The following is a 23995-nucleotide window of genomic DNA, read 5'->3' on the forward strand; positions in this document are numbered from 1 at the left end:
GTGTGTTTAGCCTTAATGATGTACAATGGGACGCGTTTCTCTTTTTTGATCGCGCCGATAGATTGCCTGATGCTTTCTATTAGGGCTTCTGACACTACACTGGCCGGTTCTTCACTGCGATCTCTGTTGCAGTCTTCACAGTTTTTTGCAAACTCATGAATGCCTTCACTCATTTCCGGCCACCAGTACTCAGATTCTAATTCTCTCAGAGAGTCCCTGATTGTTTGGTGTCTCAGACCCAATCCCATATGTGCTTCCTGTAATAGGAAGCCCCTCCGGTCCCTGTCTGGAAATACCATATCCCCCACTCCAGGGATTCGAGCAAAAGGAATGGAGTTTGCATCGATTACGTATGCATAATTGAGTGGATAGTTCACGGGCAGTGCTGCACAGTCGCCTTTTACGGTTGTTTTTACTGCCAGCATGGTTTCCCCGTCTATGTATTTTTCTGCACGCTTTTTTGTGGCTACGGAAGCCGGTTTAGTTGCTTCCGCTGTGGCTGTGTTAGCCAATAAATTCCCTGCAACGTGAACGCCATCACGTTGAAGACTCTGTGCGTGTATCACGTGAGTCTTTTGTAGTTCTTTCTGTAAAAGAGCTACCTGTTTCCAGAGCAATTTATGCTTTATTGTGGCACCTGTGTCATCTTTGTAATCGTTTTCAATCCAACTCTGCAGTTTATTATTGTAAGAGTTGACGCCTAAATGAGAATCGCACATGATTAGTGTCGGGAATTCACGTTCTGCATTTTCGAGCGCCATCTTTAAAGATCTGATTTCAGCTCTCTGAGCCGAACAGTTTCTTACTGATTCAGTTTTTGTTACTTTCGGTCTGAATTTACCGCACAGCCAACGACCTTCAACAATCGCACAGGCTGCATCGTAGGATTTTCTCTCTACATTGAAATGCTGTACAAATCTATCTGTATAGATTATACAGGCGTACTGTGGGAGAGGCAGAAGTTCGATTGGCAGAGGATATTCTTCTTCATATTCTAAATCATTCAGTTCTTCGAATTGCGGGGCGAAATAGTATTTCACATCTTCCGCTCCTAGAGAATCTACATACTGTATCCATTTTGGATCCAGTGACACTGTAGGCAGGTTTACTGGGCTGAATAGCGCCTTGAAGGTGGATTCCGCTGTGAGGATATTAATCCTTTTGCCGTGTGCTAGTTCTCGTTCATTGGCTAATGCAATTTGCACTGCTTTCACAGTTCTTTCTGTGTGACTGAATGTTTTTTTCTACTTGTGTGTACAAGTGAGATTTAATTGAAATTGGTACCTTTTCTCCCTCATTAGAGGTTAGGTACGTGAATCCGCATCTTCCTGGGATGACTCGGATTACAAGATCGCGTGTGTTGTCACGTGTATCTAATTTTGTTTTAGCTAACATGTCTGTTTGCAGTGATCTCAAAATTTCTGTGTGTTTTTGAGTCCAATTGATTTGTTTAAAATCAGGTTTTATTAGTTCGTAGAGAGGTTTAACCCTCTCTGAGTAATTTAGAATGTATGTTCTTCCGAAAGTCAGAAAACCTAGTATGGATTGTAAATTCTTCAGCGTTTTTGGAGCTTGGAGTACAGCGCACTTCTCTAAGAAGTTGTCCGCTAGGCTTTTTCCTTCACTTGATAATTCGTATCCTAAAAATAATACTGTCAGATGGGCAATTCGGGACTTTTTAAAGTTGAATTTGTAACCCTCTGCCGCGAACCCAAGTATAATGGTGTTCACTCTTTTCAAGTGAGTATCCAAGTCGTCGTCTGTGAGATAGATATTATCTACGTAAGATAATGCCTCATCATCATATATTTGTAGTAACTCTGTTACTCTAGCTGAGAATAGTCCTGGGCTGTTCTTGAACCCCTGTGGGAGTTGACAGAAATTTTTCTGAGACCCCATTACAGAGAAAGCGGTCAAGTACCTGCTTTCTGGTGCAATGTTTTGACAAAAGAAACCATTAGATATGTCTAATGTCGTTTTATATTTTTTCCTAACTATGTTCTTCATTAGGGCTGCACTATGCGAGTTTTGTACTGCAAAAGTTTTGCAACATGCATTAAGGTGTCTGTAGTCCAAAACTAGATGATATGAATTGTCTGGCTTGGAGACAGGAAACAAAGGATTGTTCATTTGAGAGGTGCATGTTTCAATCACCCCCTGGTATTCAAGTTGATCTAAGATCTCCCTGACTCGTTTTTTAGCTTCTTGCTTAATGGAATACTGCCGTTGGGCAGTTGGTTCACTTTTTAATTGGATTTTGTGAGGAGGTGAGTCCTCATCCCATCCTACATGATTTTTATATAATGCCGGTGCCTGGGCTACCGCCCATTTCCTTGCATAAGTATATTTTTTATGAATCGGAATGTGATTCGAGAAGGCAGGCATAATCATTTCTTCGCCACGAGGGCACTCCCTGACAAACTCTGGGGGCCAATCTTTTTCAGCTAACAGAATATCATAGCCTTTTGAGAGTTCATCCCAAAATAGACCCTTTATTTTCCTAGTCTTATCACCCTCTATACGCAATGTTATTTCGTATATTTTATGGGGCTCGCTAAGTCTGGTGTCGGCAGTTTCAACCTGAATGTATTCATTCGTGTCCACTGTCTCCAGATGACTCATCAAGATCTTGCGGGCTATACTGATTTCTGCTGCACTGTCTAACATTGTCTGTGCCCACTCCCCTTTTTTCAACTGTGTCCTCAGTATTCTCGGCATGGTTGATTACTCTAATACTGGCTACCTTCTTTTTTGGAAATTGAGATTTTTTACTCTGAGCAGGTTCCTTGTCTTTGGACTTGGTATGCTCTCCTGGGTCTGACCGTCCTCTTCTTTCTGATTTCTGAGAAAAAGATCGAGAGGGACGTGTATCAATACTTTGATATCTATCAGGTTTTTTCAAATTATCCCTATTTCTAAGGTTATATCTTTTCTCAGAGGGCTCCCTCTGGGGAGACTGGTGTTCTCGAGTCGGAGTTCTGTCCCTCCACCGAGGAGACCTTCCTCTGGACTGGAAAACTTTTTCCTTGGGAGTGGATTGTTTATTTCCATCCCAGCTCTTTTTAGAAGTATTTAAATTATTTTTAATAAATAATTCTTCAGGGTTTTCGAGCAGTTGGGGCTTTACTGGTTTCCCACCCAAGCTGTCTCTACCTAATTCTTCATAGCATTTTTCTATGATTCTGGCAAGCTCAACTGGCTGATCTGTTATATCTGTGTCCTTCAACTTCTGGCAGATCGCCACAGATGCTGCTTCTCCTTTTATATTGGCTAATAATATAGCCGAGACCTGCTTGAAGTCTTTCAGTAATTTCATACCAAGAGTTAAAGCAGGTTCAGGACCATATTCATTTTGAATCTGTCTTAGTACATCTGGTATTACCGCCATAGACGGAACACCATGTGTTTTTGTGTAAATGGAAGCAAAGACTGTACCCCAAGTGTCACAGTCCTCCACGTGTGGTGCGATTCCCATAGGAAGGCAGATGGTGAAGATTCTGTGTTTCTCAACAGGGGTAGTATCCGGAAATACTGCCTCTATTTGAGTGATTTTCTGTGCTAACCAGAAAGGAATTTGTTCCCGTTTTATAGGTGTTTTACCAAGACATGATTGTATGTTCTGTGGTGTAATTTTATTAGTGTTCCCCTGATGAGGGGTCAGCTGTGGTACATTAACAGCTGGTTGGACTGTTGCAGTCCGCATTACATATTGGACTAATTGCCTATGTATTTTGATAAGTGGTTTTAGCTGTACTAACAGCTCTTCTTTAGACATTTTTGCAATGTCCGGGTGTGGTGTGTAGCTGGCTAGAACCGGCCACGTTGCTCCTGGTCTACCTAGTGGACCGAGCCTGGTAATATGATCATTATGATTTAGGGCGCCATTAAACCAGAGCAGGTGCTCTTGGAATTTTAGTGGGATTTCAGTCTCCTCAAAAGGAGCGTACTCATCCGGAGGTTTCTCTATTTTGTAATAGTGAAACTCTTTTGTTCTAGCGGTTGCCGCTGGAAAGTTTATCCATGAATAGAATACCTCTGTCTGCCGATATTCGTGTGCCTCTATCACGAAAATTACTGTACCACCTTGTGGTGTCAGCCCGTTTTCTATAAGTTTTAAAGTTATAGATTTTCTTAAGTGGACCGGGATGTCGATAGCATCCAGGTCAGTCTGTAGGTCGCTAGTCTAGCTGCTTCCCTTTCTTCTTCACTGTCTGACATTTTCTCAATGCAGGTTTTGCAGAGTAGGTCTCCAAGGAGACAAAGATTAGGTGCACAATATTTTGGAACACTGTATCCTTCAACGTTGAATAAACCAGAGCTTTACATAGGAATCTCTTCCTACTGAGTTTGGGCGGATTTTAACCTTTCACCCACTCCAGACGTCTATTGGAGTATTTACGGGAGAAAGGGGTCTGTGTGAAAAATGCACGACTGAGTTACTCTAACGTCTTGTGTTAGTTTATCGCCTTACCAAACATGGGGTGCCATGTAGTGTAGTTCCTATTTTCCCAATAGGCCCTGCGCATTGGAATAACATAAACAGTAGTATCGACGTAGAAGTGCGGATCTTTCAGGCCTCCACTGACTATGCTAAACTTAATTGGGTTTGTTACCAACTAGCTCAGAGGTCACTGGAAACTTTCTTGACTGAAATAGGAAGTGATCAGCTTCCCTGGCACAGCCAAGAAGGGATTCAGTTTTCCAACAACCGTGCAACATGACAGCTTTGCTCCTCAGACCAAGAGTCAATCTCTAGGGTCGTGTGAAACAATAGACAGTTATTTTACTCAGTCAGTGGTTGTGCAGTTTACTTTCACAATATGTAGAGAATAGAGAGACGGGCGTTGTCAATAAAGGGTAACATTTATTGAACAGTCTTTCTTCTCGTACAAGAGAAATGAATTGCCACAATTGCAAGACTTGTTATTATAAAAAGTACGTACAGTAAGATAAGTATTGCGAAATAATACTGTAAAAGCATTGATATGGTTTCTTAGCCATACAATGGTTTAAAATGAATAAAACATATATACATTCATATATACATTAGGCTAAAATACTCAACTGGTGCTTCTAACTACGCCTACCCCAGTGTACCTGACCTAAGCCTAATACTTGGGAGGGGAGTAAGTAAGTAGCTTTAAGTTAAGTTGGTTTTGCCAAGGTTTGCTTCAAGAATTCTCTCTAAGGGTTTAGTCAACACCATACCTCTGGAATAGAATGATGGAGGTCTGGTATCTCCTTCAGGGGGTCGATATCCCAGTCACCCGCAAGGGTAGACTAGAAACGCCGGAGCTGGATTTCTCTGCAGGAGAAAGACAGCGTCTCTTCTCAGCGCGTCGAGGAGGAGGAGGAGGGGCAGCGTCCGCGGGCAGCTTGCATCTGCTGGGCTCTTGCAGGGGATGGCTGTTCAGCTCCTAGGTTCACCACACCATCGCTCGCTAGTTAGCAGCGATAGCAGTAGCGATAGCAGCTATGGTATCATCAGCATAACAGCAACTTCAGCAGCAGTGAGACAGCTAGCAGCATCAGCTTCAGCGAAACAGCAACGAGACAGCGTTTGCTTAAGGCAACGTTGGTAATATTTATACCTGAAAGGTGCCTTGTTTGACGTAGGTTTTTGGACATAAGACGTCAATAAAGATGTCACTAGGAAGTGATCGTCTATCAGTGCTCATTAGAGTTCTATTACTAATCAAAACACAGCAAGCGGGGATTTCCAGGTTGCTGAGTTTTCATCTTGTTGAAGAACTCGGAGTGTTAATCTAGGAATCTCAGATAGTAACTTCTGCTATGTCATTGCACTAATTGGTTGCAAAGGAAGTGGCAGAGAAAGCGATTATGAAATGTGGCTCTGTTCGTGTGAGGCCCGAGACGAGTTTCTGAATATTGCACTTGAACGGTTATGCCAATATAGGGAATAAATTGATTTATAGCCGAATAGGGGCATAAGGTCACAGTATCGATCAGGGTCCTAGATTAGAACGCGACAGCTATACAACAATATTTCACATATCCACCACCAAGAATTGAGGATATATGTTTGTGTATAATAAGGCGTTGTAAACGGATGCCCAACTAAGTGATTTTCTGTTGTCTGCTTCTTGTCAAGTGTTTTGTAGACTGTATTATGTTTCATGTGGAGCACACTTCGTATGGAATCAATTTATGTTATTATCTGTGTTGCATAGCAGTCCTGTGTCCTTGATATGTAAAAATGGTATTTCTCCACAATTTATGAATATTAATATAACTTGAAAAGAACAGTGTTTGTGTCAGTGTTCAATATTATATCCTTTTTTGTAATAATATATGTGTCACACCATTCATTGGCATTTTCTTGTTAATCAGGATATACATATTGTGGCTGGAAGGAAATTGTGCATTTTCCTACAGAACCAATGTAATTATATAGTTTCCCAGGTTCTGTGGGACACTGGGACATCCAATTAGTATTAATGGTCTTTCGCACAATCAAGTATTGCCTGATGGGCTGGTCTGGCAGCTCAGTGTGTGGGCCATTTCTTTGGTCTGCTGGGCCGGTTTTTCTTGCTGGTTTCCTCGATATTAAAACAAGCATTGCCTGCAGTCCGACTGTGCTTGCAATACCCTTATATTGTATGCTAGGTTTACCTTATCCATGAGTATATAGCAAATATCACAAACTGAATTGTCTCTTGCCACTTCAATGCTGCGTATCATAGTTTCCTCACTCAATGCTACCTTTTCCATCGACCTTATAGAAGTTACATTTGCTTTGGCTTTGCATTTCTTTGAAGTGTGCTTTAAAAAGAGCCTCAATATCGCTTTTTGACCAGCAATACAATAGGGTGACTCTATGGTTTTATGTTTATCACTAAGAAGTGAGTATACAGATTGACCGCTATGGAGCACTTGCTGTGCTAGTCAAGAGAAACTAGTCTAAAACAGGGAACCAGTGTGTATCATTTCTTACACAGTTATGACTGACATTTCACAGAAAATCCTTAGTAACTTTGAATCCCCTTCACCAATTTAGACTAACATTGGAGGATGTGGCGTTCCGAGGTCAAGCCTTGGGCCTGCCAAATATGGTGCAAATTAGTCAAATCGATCGGAATTTATATGCAGTGGTTCCAAAACATGTCACTTTAACACCCAACATGAGTTTTGACATTGGAAATAATTCTAAAAGTTTGATGGCATGGTGAATATTATACACTAGGGCATCAGAACAGCCCTTCTGATCCTTATTCGGATACATCAAGGCAGGGAGGGCTCCCAGCTTTCCAGCTCCCATATGAGAAAAGGCCAGAGGGGCAGCTGTTTGCTGCCTCGTATGTGTCAAGCCCTCTTCTCCTTGGACTGGGAGGAGAGGCTAACAATACAACCCCCTGCCCGTGGGCAAGGTGGTGGGATCTTGAGGGCCCTATTGACTCCTCTCTGCAAGCACCAAGTTGCTGGAGATACTGAAAAAACCTCCTGGCCCTATTTTTTTTATATTATTTCCACAATGTTCATAAACATAAGTAGACACTAAAATATAAAAAAAATAAACCTTTTCAGCTTGGGCAATACGAGGACAGTTAACATGGAGCTCACCCATCGTGTTGCAAGGAGGGCGCAGTGAAAACTGTTGCATCACTGTTTCATCGCAGCGATGCAACAGTTTTCATAAATGAGGCCCCTCGTATTTTAAAGCAACAAGTTCCAATGAGGCGTCATTCATCAATATTCATGTTTCAGAGGTATCTGCTACTATAAAATTTACAAAAAACTGTTTTATAAAACCACTGCAATCCGTGCAAACATAATATAGCTGATACTTTCAATTAATAGTTCACAAGATATTCTGCTAGAAGACACAATACTCACTGCACACACGGTGCAATGAGGATAAATAACACACACACAAAACAATGTGTTGAAAGCAAACAAAAAATGATAGGCCCTGAAATCTAATGCCGCTTCCGAGGCCTTGAATGTCCATTACTGTGATGCAGCACTCTCCTAGAGTGTATTTAAAGTGTGTCTTTGAAGTCTGTGCGTCGACACCACACTTCTATTCCTTGCCCAGTGGTAAAAGGGATGGTCGATAAATCAGGACAGCAAGGCTGCTAACTGCTGCATTGCTGTCCTTTTGGTATTTCGAGAGAGGGTACTGCACTTCTCCGGAGCATCAAACAGCTAAACACCTTACCATATAAAACAGTAACGTTACACGTTGCACAACATCAAATATTATATTCGTAATGAAGTAACACGGATGGAGAGTGCATTTATATAACTGAAAATGTTTAATAACACAACTCAATACATACAGTATGAACATACACTGGCATATAAATCATATTATAAAGTACAATTATACCTCAGGACTATTTCAAGAACCTAACTCTCATGTCCTCAGTGTCAGACGCTCTCACAAAATCCTAGGGGCATATTATCAAGGCGGTTTATCTCCGCTTTTTTGGCTTTAAAAGCCAAGAAAGCGGAGATAAAATTATCTCCCTATTACCAAGCTGTCGCTAACACCAGTTAGTGACAGCTAATAGGAGATAGCGACCATCTTGGGCCCCGCTTTGCATGTCAGTGATATTTATCACTAATGACATGCAAAGTGGGCGTGCCAAGATGTTAGCGACTGGAAACAGTCCCTAACATCGCTATCTCCTATTACCAACTTTTGGAGATATTCGCGCTAAGCACGAATATCTCCAAAAGCTAACACCTGCCCTGAGCAGTTCTTAGCCATGTTATCCAATGGGAGGTGGATAACATGGCTAAGAGCATTTGCTCGATAATGCATGAATATCGCTGACTTTTCAGCGATATTCATGCATTGCGGCCGTTTTTTATCGCATTTGCGATAAACCTTGCTAATAGCAAGGTTTATCTGCGATAAAAATCGCCGATGTGCGGCGATAATGTTTGTCTCTAAACAAGTTAGAGACAAAAATTATCGCTAGTTGTTGGTAATATGCCCCCTAGTCCCTTCAAACGATCATAAAAACAAAACGCGCTATCAACGTTTCAGACCTTTATCGCTGATGCTACTTAGATACACTATCATCCAAACTCTTACAGGGTCATCAACATACTTATTTTTGTCTCATTAACTTCACATTTCCACCTGTCACAAGGGGTAGGAGCTAAGGTTAATCGTGTACGGAGGGGTGGAATTCAAGGTTATTGTTTTCTGTTTAGGTTTTGTGTTCTTGCAACTTTTACATCCCTCAATCCCTGGTTTCTTTTAGAGAATGTTATTGTAATATCTTGTGCAACACATTTTGACTTACGTTAATTCTGTACAGTTTGTGGCAAATGAAATGAGGAAATAGATTCACTTAGGCAAGAAAGGCACTATAAGTGGGTCACTAACTTGCCCAGATGAGGGCATGAAAGTTCAAGGAGATTGCAGGAGGGAAGTACGAAAGCTGAATTGGGTATCAGAAATGGTGAATACAATGTTATGCATAATGCCAGCCTCCTGTCTCACAGGTTTTCATTTTTGGGCTTTAGATCAATGTCTTGCTCATGAAATGATTTGAGATGAGAGGCAGAATTGATTTCTCTGCATTGCCTTCATTCAGAGGTCGTTGTGATGCAGTTTTTCTTTGTTGGTGGACCGTCTCCCGTGTCCCACTCTATAACCAGATGCAGATTTGAGTGGTATTCTGCATTTGCAGATGTTGCTGTTCGATCACCTCCTTTATTGGACACATGATTGTATTGAAGCATTGGGATGACAGAGTGGTTTCATTGGGAATCCCAGAGCAAAGCCCTTCCTGATGGAGCTATCGGTGCCCACAGTGATATGTTGGCCTCATTCTTGTATCATTTGTGAGATTCAGTTTCAGGAGTATTTTATGAGGATATCAAAGATCACTGTGTCTTAGGCTCCGAAAATTCAGAGCATCATTACTTCCTCTTCAAAGGAGAGACATGCTCCTGTCTATGGATGGTCCACTGGTTCACAAAGTCTTGCTTGGAGAGACTGAAGCATGACTCTTAATGATGGAGCAGTTTGCGAAGATCAACATGTTCCTGAAGCGGTGTGGGTACCGTGATTTATTCAACATTGCTGGTGGATGGTAGATTTTAAGCGAAGCGTAGTAAGAAGCCGAGTCCTCTTGGGCTGATGTGTGCTTTCAAGGTCTTACCTAAGACAGAGCATGCAATATCTCTTGCGAAACCTTTTGTTATTCGACAGGGGGCTTAGAGGCTGCCCACTGCTCACCATTGCTTGGCTTCATTGTCACTCTCATTATTGTGCTTCCTATTCAGCAGCTTCTGTAGACTTTACTTCCTTTTCTTGTGTTTGTCACTCCCCTGGAGGATGGGCACATTACTGTGTCATTTCCCTTCTCTCTTTCTGAGGTACTACTTTTTTCATTTTGTTTAAGAACTCTACAAGATATTTTTTTCCAGCTGTCTGTAATGTGTACAGTGCACAGACAGAATATTGTGTTTTAAATATGGATATACAAAAATACTGAGTTGCAAATATTGTGATACAGGAATATCGAGAGCAAGAATATTGTGGCCCAGAATATCAACTTTAAGGTAAGAAATTTAGGGGCCCATTAGGATGGCGGGCGGATTGCCCCTGCCAGGCTGGCCGGGGCAATCTGCCCGCCCGCCATCCGCACCTAAATCCCCCCCACCATATTAGGATGGCGGGGGGGGACCGCGGCGGACAAAAAGGCGACCGGGACGGAACAGGGTTAACATGGTGGCGGTGTCCATTAGACACCGCCAGCCATATTAGGAGGCACAATGATAGGTGCCTTTCCGCGGCGGGAATGCCGCCACGGAAAGGCATGCGGACTTAGTGACTGCCGCTTTGATTATGCAAATGTGAAAGTGCTTTTTAAGCATTGTGGCGGGCGGTGCTGAGAGCACCACCCGCCACAATGCTTAACATGCAGGATGTGCCCGCCACTGTGGCGGGCACATCCTAATAACCCCCCCGGGACTCCCGCCCTTATGGCGGGCGGTCCCAATCCCCGCTAGCATGACGGGCGGAAAAAGTCCGCCGTCATCCTAATAGGCCCCATAGTTTTTAAAAATATCAAAGTCAGTAACATCATTTGCAAAAATATTGTTGTTTAATATATCTATTTTTATATTAGTGTTATGTATTTTAGTATGTATTTTAAAAGTATGTGTTTTAATTTTTGTAAATAAGGATTGGTTTTGTTTTTAAATATATGTGTTATATTTTTAGTAGTGATTAATTTTATGTTAATAATATTTTGCTTTTTTCAGTTCTGTGGCGGGTTATGGGTTTATAGGGGAATAGGGTGGGAAGTAATTTCATTTGAATAAATTAATTAATTTATTTTTATTTATTAGTATTTATTTAATTTTGATATTATAGTGTTAATTGTGGTAATTCAGTTATTATTAGTTCATTATTAATTGGTTGTTAATTTCTTTTTTAATTAATTAATTGCTAATTATGTTAATTGAGTTATTTTTCAGGAGCGGGTTGTGGGTTTATAGGGGAATAGCGTGGGAAGTAATTTAATTATAATAAATCAATTACTATTTTTATTTATTAGTATGTCTTTAATTTACATTTTCTAGTGTTTATTGTGATAATTATATTTTAATTAATTAATTATTAATTGGGTGTTCGTTTTTAATAATTAACTAATTGATAATTATATTAATTGTGGGTTTTTTTAGGAGCGGGTTGTGGGTTCATAGGGGAATAGGGTGGGAAGAAATTTGATTATAATTAATTAATTAATATTTTGTATTTATGTAATTTCGAGTTTATAGTGTTAATTGTGGGAATTCATTTATTATTAATTAATTATTAATTGGTTGATAACTAATACTACTTAAGTGGTAATTATGTTAATTGTGTCGATTTCGAAGAAGCCGGTTGTGAATGTATAGGGAAATAGGGTGTGAAGTAATTCATTTAAAAATAATTAATAATTAATTGTTAATTAATGATAATTTACATAATGAAAATTTTATTATGGAAATGATGTAATTAATTTGAGATGTGAGTTGTGGGGTTTAAAGTGGTAAAGGGTGGGAAGTAAATTATTTTCAAATAATTAATAGTTTTGTGTTTATTGATAACTATTTAATAATGTAAAATGAGTTATAGAAATTGTGTAATTATTTGTATGTGTGTGTTGTGGTGTCTGTTGGGATAGTGGATGGAAAGTATTTTAAGTTTTATTAATTAATAATTATATGCTCATTATTTTTCATTTATTGATACATTTTTATGGTAATAGTTTACTTTTGTGTGTGGATTTTGGTTTTATAGGGTGAATGTTTGGTGAGTAAATGAATTTTTATATGTTTTAATTAGATTTTTAAATAATAATATTTGTTTATTTGATAATTAATCATATTATTATGGAGGCATCGTTTTTTTGAAATTTAGATATGTGTTGTGAAATGTGTGGTGTTATAGGACAGAACATAAAAATAATAATTTTGTGTAATAATTCATGTTTTTGATTATAATTAATTAATATTAAATATAATTATTTGTTTGTAAAATCTTTTAATTTTTTTATAAAATAATGTTTGTAGGTAATGTTTAAATTTTTTAAACCTTATAATATATTTCTAACTTTTGTAATTTTTATATTTTTATATAATTTTTATTTTTGTGTTATTAGCAATTTTTGTATTGTAGTTGATATTTTGTTTCTTTTTTATTTTGAATTGACTTTGTTGGGAATATTAATTTTAACCCTCTGATATCCAACACTTTCCCTACTTTTGCACTAACTGGAGTGGGAATAGTAATCTGTACCTCTCCACTATCTAACACTTTCCCTACTGTTGCACTCACTGAAGTTGGAATAATAAAATTTTCCCCGCCACTATCCAACACTTTCCCAACTGTTGTACTCACTTGAGTGGGAATAGTTTTCCCCTCCGCTATACAACACTTTACCTACTGTTGCATTCACTGGAGTGGGAATAGTGTTTTTTACTTCTACGCTATGCAACACTTTTCCTACTGTTGCAATGTAAGTTTAAAAACTATTAAATATTTGAATAATTTAATTTATAATACATTTTTTTTATTAGATGTTATGTTATAGGTGTTTATATCTATACTACTATTATAAAGGAAGAACTTTGAACCTTTGAGGCGGGTAAACTCGGGAACCACAGTGCCAATCCACACACCCAATACATTGTTGTAATCGTGAGGGTGTGCAGATGGACATAGGCTATATAAACTTAATAAATATACGTTATTAAAAAAATTTACCAAAAAGAAAAGTAGTCCCTTGGAAGAAGCGCCGTCCGCGACGTGCGTGCTAATGTGAGGAGCGCGGGGAGGAACGGTGTCCAGGAGCGCGAGGAGGACCGGCGGACATGGCGCGGGGGGGAGCGGTGAGGAGCAGCGGACAGGCGGTGAGGAGCGGCGGACAGGCGGTGAGGAGCGGCGGGCAGGCGGGGAGGAGTGGTGAGCGGCGGATGAGATAGGTTATTTATTTATTTATTTAGGAGCGGTGAGCGGCGGAAAAATTAAGCAAAAATGACAATCGTGAGCAAGAGGAAGCAAACGGAGCATTACAAAAGTGAGCCAAACGGTGCATTATAGGAGGAAAAAGCTACGTGTGCAGGTTACAAAAGCGTACAAAGTAAACATAGAGGTATAATACTGTATTACAGGAGGAAAAAGTGACGTGTGCAGGTTACAAACGCGTACAAAGTAAACATAGAGGTATAATACTGCATTATATGGAGGAAGGCTCCGGGGGACCCACGGACAACGTCGGAGCGGGCGGGGGCCCTGAAGACTAATTGCTCCCGGACAATGTCGGGACGGGCTGCTAGTATATATATATATTTAATTGTTAATTTTTATATATTTATAATATTCTAAAATAAATTAAAGTTATTAGTTTATTCTTTTTTTCACAGTAGATATACATTTATATATTACTTTTTATATATGCAGAAATTCTCATCCTACTTCAGCCATTGGACTGCTCGGGCCACTTAGCAGAGCCGCGGCCGCACTGCGCTCACAAACGATAGGTTCTCTCCAGCCCAGAGCAGCCCCCAGGAGCAGTCCACAGCACTCCATTGTGCTGGGCTCCTTTGAGGGCACTGTGGCATTCGGTTGTAGGAAAACAGGCAGCAGGCCAGCACACAGGGTCCTTGGGCAAAGATGCAGTCCCTCCAGTAAATTGGCTTGTGACCATTTTGAAAAGGCTGATTGAGAGCTGCAAAGGAACACAGTGGTAGTGGGACTTCCCTGTTGTATGCTGTGGCCGAGGTATGGAACTTTTCCTCTGAAGCAAGTGTTGCACTCGGTACATAGTAAGAATGAGTGAAGTTTTACTAAAACCGACATTGGAAACCAGAAAGGTAAAAGGACAGTTGTGAAGCATTTTGGGAGTTGCAGTCCCGGTAACATTTGTTAAGAGTCATTGGAGCATGTACAATGAGGTAAAAAATGGAATGTGAAACCATTAGGGGGTTAAGAGGACTAACCTAAATTAATAACTGTACTTACCCTCGTTACATCCAAGATACATGGTAAAATCCAGAATAATACTTTAAAAATTAAAATTGACTGTTCCTTTAAAACTGGAAGAATGTCCCCTTTCAACGTCTAATAGGTACGTTATTTAAATGTAAATGAACCCACCATAACAGCAGCAAGTGGCATATGATTAAGAGTCATTGTACTCGTAACGCGTAATGCCTGTTTGGCTTTTATTGAATTAAAGTATCAGTGGGAAGCAGTTGGTGTGGCCTGTCTAACCCTGCTGTAAGAGCACGTGTTTTCATATATATATATATATATATATATATATATATATATATATATATATATATATATATATCTTATATATATATATATATATATATATATATATATATATATAATATTTTAAAATATATTAAAGTTATTAGTTTATTATTTTTTTTACAGTCAATATACATTTATATATCACTTTTTATATATGCGGAAATTCTCATCCTTCTTGAGCCATTGGACAGCTCGGGCCACGAAGCAGAGCCCCGGCTGCACTGCCACACGAAGTGCTCTTTGTTGACTTTAGGGCAAGGGGGAGCCCACACCGTGGCCGACCGAATGTCCAGTGCTCACTCAGGGCGGTTTGGGAAACAAAAATAAAAGCGCTCAGCCTATCTCCACCCTGGAGACACGAAACATGGCACATGCTGCGCTTACAAACGATACGGTCTCTCAAGCACAGAACAGCCCCCAGGAGCAGTCCACAGCACTCCATTGTTCTGGGCTACTTTGAGGGCACTGTGGCACTCAGTTGTAGGAAAACAGGCAGCAGGCCAGCACACAGGGTCCTTGGGCAGAGACGCAATCCCCCCAGCAGACTGGCACACAAGGTAAAGTCACAGTTGCGGGTCCCTGCCAGCACAGCAATCCTCTGGTCCCATGCTGTGTCTTCTCTACATCATGGGGTCACAGCCCCTATACTTATAGTGCCAATGTCTTTGTTCTGGGGGGAACTTCAAACACCATATTGAAGAACACAATACCACCATTCATATTTACAGTCCAGGCCCCAGACACACCACAGGGCGGTGGAGCCAGCATTGTGGAAGGCAGGCACAGCCCTAATAAGGCGCAGGTGCAACTACTCCTACCACTTCATATACAGACCAGGCCTATTCAGGTGCAGGGGAAACTCCTCCCACTACTCTAAATGGAGCCAAGGTCTATTCAGCCAAGCACTGAGTAACCCAGGAAAGGCAGGACACACATCAACCCTCATTGTGACTGGCTGGCATGAATGCACCTACCCTCTCTTCTGTCAGTCAGAACCAGACGGTCAATGCACATCCAGGCAGGGCACAAAGACACATAAGCACACAGAAATGCCCACTTCTTAAAGTGGTATTTCTAAAATAGTAATAACAAATCTACTTTTACCAATAAGCAGGATTTATCGCTACTATTCTAAAAATACCAAACATGGTGACGCTACCCCTCTCAGATCAGAAATGGTTACTGAAGCACATATCAGGGAACTCACAATGCAAACCTATGAGAGGGCAGCCTCACAGCAGTGAGAAACCAAATAGGCTGCTTGTCACTACCAGGGAATGCCACACAGTAAAGACAAATGTCCTACCTTTTACCTTTGCAGCACCCTGCCCATAGGGCTAGCTAGGGCCTACCTTATATGTAGTAAAAGGGGAGTTTGGACGTGGCAACCACTTGACATGCCACATCACTGGGGTGGTAAACTGCTTGCACAGGCCCTGAAGCAGCAGAGGGCTGCAACAAGTTTCAAAGGCAACTTTGGTGGGTGGCACAAGCAGCACTGCAAGTCCACCAGTAGCATTTAATTTACAGGCTCTGGGTTTATGGGTTACCACTGTACAAGGGACTTACAGGTAAATTAAATATGCCATACAGGTGTAGACCAATCTTAGCAAGTTTACAAGTGAGAGCACATGTACTTTAGCATTGCTCAGCAGTGATAAAATGCCCAGAGTCATAATACCACCAACAACAGGTCAGAAAAAATGCAGGAGGAAGGCAAAAGGTTCTGTGATGACCCTGCAAAAACAGGAAAGACCAACAACTGGTATGTGATATTCTGACACAAATGCCTTTGATGCCTTTGTCACAGTAGTGTAACATTGGCCAGCCGCAGCCCCTGATGTGCGGGGTACCAGAGCTCCAGGGACCCCATCAGTACAGTACATTGGCCTGAGATCTCCTGGTTGAGTCCAGTGGGGGGGGCTCCATATAACTTGCAGGGGTCCCCCTCAAGTTTTGTAATGCCACTGCTCTGTCAGTTGAGTTTCTAGTCTCCACCCACGCACTTCCTGTACTTCTGTATGAAGGTTTCGCAGAAATAAATACACCCCCACCACATTACCACATTTGTACCTTGAAGACTAGTGCCAATGTTTATCGACAGATGCTTCTCACGTGGCACCATTATGCACAGATGATTTTTCAAGCCTACGAGTGGGTGGTGTGGGGGAAAAACAAGCCTGATGGTGAAGATTAAATTAGCAACTAATTAATTTAAAAAAAGAGATAATGGCTCATAAGTAACAGTTTATTTCTCAGCTGTGCATCACAGCTGATTGAGAGGACAACAGCCTCCTTGACTATCAGAGACGAGTATGATAATTCACAAGACCAGAGCGGAGTTCACTCGGCAGAGCTGTGTGTGAGTCTTGAACTAAAATCTAGGGGAACATTTAGCAAAGAGCCTGGGGTGGGGTCTGGGGGGAGAATGATAATGGCAGATAGAGGGGTCAAAAGAAATGGCATTGATGGTGAACACCTCTGTCCAGGTCATTGAAACTCTCTTTTATGCCTTCCTGGATTGTTGTGTGATAGCCTTATGCATTCTGGGTATTATAGTCTCGTTTTGCTACCATTACACTAATTAGTCTAACACACCTAAAATCAAAGGCCAGGGCTGGAGACATTGACTGTAATGAGTGACAGTGCCCCTAATGAGACAGGTAGTTACCCTATCTTAGAGTCCCCAGAGTGGTATATCTGACGTTTGTGTTTGATGCACGCTGGTATTTGGTGATGATGGTGGACTGCACCCCCAGCAGTTGAGTCAAGTGTGTGGGGTGACTATGAAGCGTGCTAAACTCATGTACCCCAGTGTCTTAAGGTACGCCTGAAAAACCACCTTCGCTCAAAACATATGGCATTCACGACCCGGCTGTGATCAGAACAAGCAAGTAATACTATTCAGATCAGATGTATTCATGTAGTTTACATTAAAGAAAAGATCACTTTTGTATACTAGGTATGCCATGCCTACCATTGAATGAGGGAGTGATAAAGACAAGGGAATCTATGCTACAGATGTGACTTTGTAGTGTGAACGAATATTCACTGCAGACTAAGTTTTGTGAAGATTGTCATTTCACCTTTCATGAATCCTGGTAGGTTACCCACTGGGGCGGCTCCTCCATATGGGTGGAGGAGCGTTGCCCCATTGCTATCTCGAAGTGCGAGAAGCAGAAATATAAAATGGAATTATAAATACTATTTTATATTTTTAGTTCTCGCACTCAGAGAAAGTAGAAGAAGGGTTTGGTTGGGGGCGGGTGGGTTGGTGGTCCTGCAACAGGGTAGGGGAGGAGTGGCTAGCCCAATGTTGCGGGACCTGACTGTTTGGTCAGACCTCTGGGGCAGACCAAACCCGTCATGCTCACTCTACATTTTCTCCATGTGGGCTGCATGCAGCCTACATGGAGAAAATGGCCTCCCCAAAGACGCCTTGGCGGTCGGTGTGCCAGCCAATCACAACGCTGCTATTGCAGCGCTGTGATTGGTTTAGGGAGGGGAGGGAGGCTGCCTGCCTTATGTTCCTTGGGCGGCAGGAAAGCAGGAGCAGGCACCGGAGCCAGAGCCTAGAAAACTCAGGACCCGGTAAAGGTAAGCTTTTTTATTATTATTTAACCCACCCGACTCCCCCTACCCGCGCAACCACTCGCCCGTACCGCCTCCCCCCCAACCCATGAGCCATGCCGGCTGCGACTGGTTACCCAGTTCTCCTTCAACTTTGCAAAATAATCCTGTGTGTGTCTCACCACAAAGTGAGACAATTTTCACTGTAACCGGACCAGCTAAACTAGTTAAATGTGTGCAGCTTTTTTGCTCTGCGAGTTTACTTTTCCAGAGCTTTCCTACGCAAAGTGGTATTGCGTTGCGCAAGAGAAGAACACTGATAACCACTTTACACACTCATAGAACCTCCACGTCAGGTTTTTGTGGGAGGGCAGAAGGCCCTACACCCTCTGGTATTTTTTGGGGTGTGTGGTAGGTTGGGCGAGTGGCAGCCCTGATTGTTGGTGGGGGTGCCTGAGCTGGGTTTTGACAGGTAGTTGGAGCCATGGTAACGGTCTCCGGGTGCCACTTTACTTTACAGGCACCTTCGGCTGACAGGGATAGTTAGGTAGAATTTTTAACCACCCGCACTGTTTTTCTTTTAGTCAGGCAGGTGCGCAAGGAGTATGGTTTGTTATTTGTTATTGTCGCTGTTTATGAGCTGGTGCTTTGGCGGGGTTAGATACGTTTTTTAGTTATTGCAACTAAATGTTGGTCGTGTTTAGACCCAGTTCAGATTTCAGGGGGAGGGGAGAGGGGAGTTTCAGGAATTGAACAAGACAACCCACAGTAGGGTAGGCATGAGTTTGGGATGGGGAGAGTTGAATGAAGACCGTGGTGATTGGGTTGGTTTGGTTGTGGAAGGTTATTTAGGGTTAGGGAAGAGGTAAGGTTTTTGGATAGTTACAAAAATTATAGTGAGGACAGATTGTTTAAGTCCTGTTGTCGGCACTTTGTGCTAATGTCAGCATGGGCTCCACAATCCTCAGGGAGAAAGTTTACACATAAGAGCAAGAATGTAGAGTCTCTTGAGGAGAAGGATATTCTACAAATATCCAGAGCAAGCCTCCAGCAGATGATCGAGCAGGCTGTGGATACAGAACTTAATGAAAACGTCTATAATTTGAATCAGGTGACAACCAGGATACTTTTCCAAAGGGGAAATATGTTTAGGGCAAAGCTTTCCAAAACATGCTAGCCCATGTTAGGGATGTTTTGGGACTTGAGTCTAAAGCCCAGGATGATGCAGAGTTGTATGCACAGTAGAGCGGGTCAGTGATGGAGATGCTTCTTTTCCATTATGAAATTAGAGACATTAAGGAATACAAGAATATTGTTAGAAATCAGGTTCTTGGTTGAAGAGGAGGGGAAACTCTTCGCAATCAGCAACCACAATCCTTTTCAGGGTGAAGTTACAAACAAACCTCAAATTAACCTGAGCGGTAGCTGGCACAGAGCAGCCAGGCTATGCCTAGAGGCAAAGTATTTATGCCATTACTGAAGACACCAGGATACCATACAATAGCGTGACCAATGCTTTCGGGCCAAAAGATGACACCCAGGTAAAGTCCGATCAGCTTATTAAAAACTGCATGTTTTTAATGATACAATTAAAACTATAAAGTACTGGTAACTACCCCTACAAGGCACACTATCACAGGTAACAAATACAGGTAAAAAACAAGACAGTGATGCAAACATTTACAATAATCTAAGTCACTATTATATACAAAGCAACATAACTGCACCCTGAATCCAATGAAAATAACCTAAAGGTTCAGTGTGTTTAAGTTGACAATGTTTAAATAGATTTAAAATTATGGGATCAATTGGTGGTGCAAGCAACAGTTTTGGCGCGGTTGGACTATGCCAGCTCCCTTTTTATAGGATTAAACCAGGCTGAGTTAACCCGACTTCAAAGAGTGCAGAACGCTGCGGCAAGAGCGATCGTAGGTCTTCCTAAGTTTTGCTCGGCCGGTCCATCTTTGCGAGCCTTGCATTGGTTACCCGTTAGGCAGCGGATCCACTTTAAAGTTTTGTGCCTTTCCTTCAAAATTCTGAAGGGCCTATCACCTCCCTTACTGCACCAACTTTTGCGCCCTTACATCCCGGGCCGCACTCTGCGCTCGCTAGACCAAGAATTAGCGGTAGCCCCTCGGTTCAAACTCAGTCGGGTGGGGGGCCGCTCTTTTAAGGTGCGGGCAGCCGCACTCTGGAACGCTCTCCCTTTGAAACTCCGGACCTTTGGTGACCTGCTCTCCTTCCGCAAGGCCGCTAAAACTCATTTATTTTCTGAGCTTTGTTAAATCCTTCACTCCCCAATTTCTTAATAATTATTTCTGTTCCCCAGTTGTGTTGTGTTCGCCACCTTGTCGGTGCGCCAGGACGCTCCTTCGCTGTAGCAGCCGTGCGCAATACAAATAGCACTAACATAACATAACATAACATAACATCATCATAAGGGCAAATCAATGCATGCCTAGAGAAAGGACCAAATCCAACATTATGAACCGAATGAGAGAGACTAACACATGAGAACCAAGGTCACATTCCACGGGGCATGAAACGCCCAATCCAGGATTCACAGATGCACTCCCGAGGAGTGTGCACTTCCAATTGAGTGTGTCCCACAATCTGTACAATCTGTGGGAACTGTTGTCAATTACTCCAATCTACTCGATAATACCTGTTGGCCAGGATCAACAACCTTACTTAGGAGGTGGCGTGGCCAACCGGGCACCGAGATGGCCGCTCTGTGAGTGAGCTCCGCCGGCTGCATGCAATAATCCTTAATAATCCTTCTCCACAGCTTCGGGAGGCCCCGCTCTACGTGTGGATCGACTACAGGCACCCAGCTGATCCTTCGGCTGAAATCTGAAGTGCGCCGGAGGCCGGGGGAAAAAGATACGACCTTGGGCGCTCTGGCCGAGCTGCGCATCTACGGAAGCCCACTGCTGCGGAGCCCGCGCCGGGAGCTGCGACCAACCACAGCCCGGGGATGGACGGGCCTCCGGGAGCCGACTGAGTGGAGCGGTGCTGACCCCCTTGAAGACCCACCCCCTATAGAGGCCACACCGGTGAGTCGCTGCAGCACTGGTGGGGCGCTTTGCGGCTCGACTGGCCCTGAACACTTGCATGGTCGGGCGCTGGGCTCCCGAGGGCAGAGATCGGAGAGTCTCCTGAAGCGGTGCCGCCATTTTTCCTGGAGACACGGCACTCGGCGGGAGATGACCTACAGCCTCAACTCAAAAGCTGGGGCTTAGGGTTGCACTCTACACTCGCAAAGCCAACGCTACGGTCCGGCCCTACCGGGGAGCACTGCAGCCTACTCGGTCCCCCCATGCTGGAGCGCTCTGCCTTCTGTTAGAAACTTACACTTTCGCGGCTGGGAGCAGTGAGTACCTCCGTAGGCGGCGCTATCCGAGCGCCTACGGCCGCCTGCTATCTGGCAGGGCCCCTCTATTCTTCCGCAGCGCCCCTGTGCACGCCTCTCTCTGGTGGCGCTGGTGCGCCCAGTCTCTGGCGGGCCCGCCATCTTGAGTTGACGCTGAACGCTGGGCTGCCCTATTGCTGCAACGCGGTCCTCCCTACTAACCTCAGCCATCATACGTGTCTGTGCGGGTGTGCACGGTGCGCACTGCTGGTGCTGTGCTCGACTAGAGTGGGGGGGTGGCCCTGTTGCACATTGCAGATAGGCCCACATGGCCTCTTGAATTGGGCACCCCGCCACGTGGCTCACTCTTGGATCTGAGATGGGAGGAAAGAATGACGCGAGGCAGCCCAGGCTCAATTTCGAACAAAAGCAAAAGGCTAAGCAAAACGCGGCGGATCAGGATAAGGATGAGTCTTCCTCGCAGGGGACTACCGCAAACATTGATTTTGGGGCACTGATGATGGAAGTCAGGTCGAGCCTAAAAAGCATAGACACCAAATTGGATGCCATGTCCTCGCAGCTAGAGTCTGTTAAAACCAAGGTGGACGCTCACGAAACTAGATTGGACTGCCTGGAGAATAGGAACACTGAGTGCTCGGAGTTCCAACAACACACCAAACAACATATCACCAACATTGAGAGGGAACTGGAGTCCCTGCGAGCCAAGGCGGACGATTTGGAGGCACGTTCCCGGAGATCGAACATTCGCATCACGGGAATTCCGGAAACGGCGAACACTGGCAAAATGGAGGTATTTGTGGCGGACCTCCTGCACAAACTCTTTGATCCGGACCTTTCACAAGTCTTTACGGTCGAAAGGGCACATAGAGCACTTGGAAAGAAACCGCCGTTGGGCACACCGCCACGTCCTATCCTCGCTGAGCTTCTGAATTTCCAGGACAGGGACCTCATCCTGCGACTCGCCAGGGAGAAGGGTTAGATCACCCACAAAGGAAATAATGTCTCCTTCTACCCTGACTTTACCCCCCTGGTTCAGGCTGCCAGGAAAGAATTCATGCCGGCCAAGAGACTCTTACTACAAGCGAGGGTCCAATATTCGCTCCTGTATCCGGCAAAACTTAAGGTAGTGCATGAGAGCACCACGCACTTCTTTACAGATGCGCAATCGGCACTGAAATTTGCAAAACACATTTGCGGTCCTGGGGCGGGACGAAAATCACCGAGATTGGGAGATGAATCTGGTCAACTCAGTGACAATGACTGAATATGTTGTGATTATGAATACTTTGGTGTCATCTGTTTGGAACTCTCCCATTTAGCTTAAATGGCCTGCTCCCCCCTGCACTTTCAGATGTATTGCTTGCCCTGATTTGGATTGGGGGTGGGAACTGAGGGGAGGCATCCTTCTGTATGTGAGGCTTCTGGTTCACAATACACTCCCTATGTTCTGCTGGGATGCCTGTGTTCGTCCCTGGGGCGGGATACCTCTTGAGTTGTGGAAGTTCACATTTAATTGCAGCCACCCTGTGCAAACAGGGGTGTATGCTGGGAGCACCACGCCCCCATGGGGTATCTCCCACTGGTTCTGTTTCTAGTTTGCGACGCACTATGCATATCTCTGGGAGGGATTTATCACAACCTGATTGGGGGTTGGTGAGGGCGGGGGTGGTGGGGGGAGTTGGGATGTTTGATGGTTGCTGCGAATTGGTGCGATAGAGGATGCCATATGGCAAATGCTATGTACGGGGCATTGCTGTGCTTACACTGGGTTGGAGTGCTGGGGGACACTGTGACAGGCACCGGACTGTGCCTTGCGGATTTGAAAGAATCACGTAATGGGGGGTGTTAAATTGTGGACATGGAACATTCGGGGTCTTGGGGACTACAAAAAAGCTAGGCTGATGCATGGGATGCTTGCTAGACATAATGTGGATATCTGTTTCATACAGGAGACGCACATCAACTCCACTCCCTCGCCAAGGTTGAAGCACTCTAGGTGGTCGCAAGTGTACTCTGCTATCTATTCTAACTACGCTAGGGGTGTGGCGATACTCATCCGAAGGGGCTTAGACTGGAGGGAACATGCCATTATACTAGATAAGGAGGGGAGATACGTCATTGCACACGGCTCATTGCAAGGTAGGCCGCTGGTGCTAGCAGCTGTTTACGGCCCGAAAGTAGATGACCCGGAATTTTTTCGAAATGTTTGGGCTCAGATCATGTTGCTGGATTGTTCACAGATTGTTTCGGGGGCG

At 43.4% G+C, this 23995-nt stretch overlaps 1 protein-coding gene across 1 annotated transcript in view; it reads right to left on the reverse strand.

Moving 5' to 3' along the window:
* LOC147733019 (uncharacterized) overlaps positions 1 to 21881 on the reverse strand; it is a 92843-nt gene extending 70962 nt beyond the window's left edge. The window contains exon 1 of the mRNA XM_086955575.1: positions 21749 to 21881. Within this exon, the coding sequence (XP_086811701.1) occupies positions 21749 to 21881 (133 nt within the window). The remainder of the gene's footprint in view (positions 1 to 21748) is intronic.
* Positions 21882 to 23995: the final 2114 nt, after the last annotated feature.

This window comes from Lissotriton vulgaris, chromosome 2_1, assembly GCF_964263255.1.
Source record: "Lissotriton vulgaris chromosome 2_1, aLisVul1.2, whole genome shotgun sequence".
In the NCBI taxonomy this organism is placed as follows: Eukaryota; Metazoa; Chordata; class Amphibia; order Caudata; family Salamandridae; genus Lissotriton; species Lissotriton vulgaris.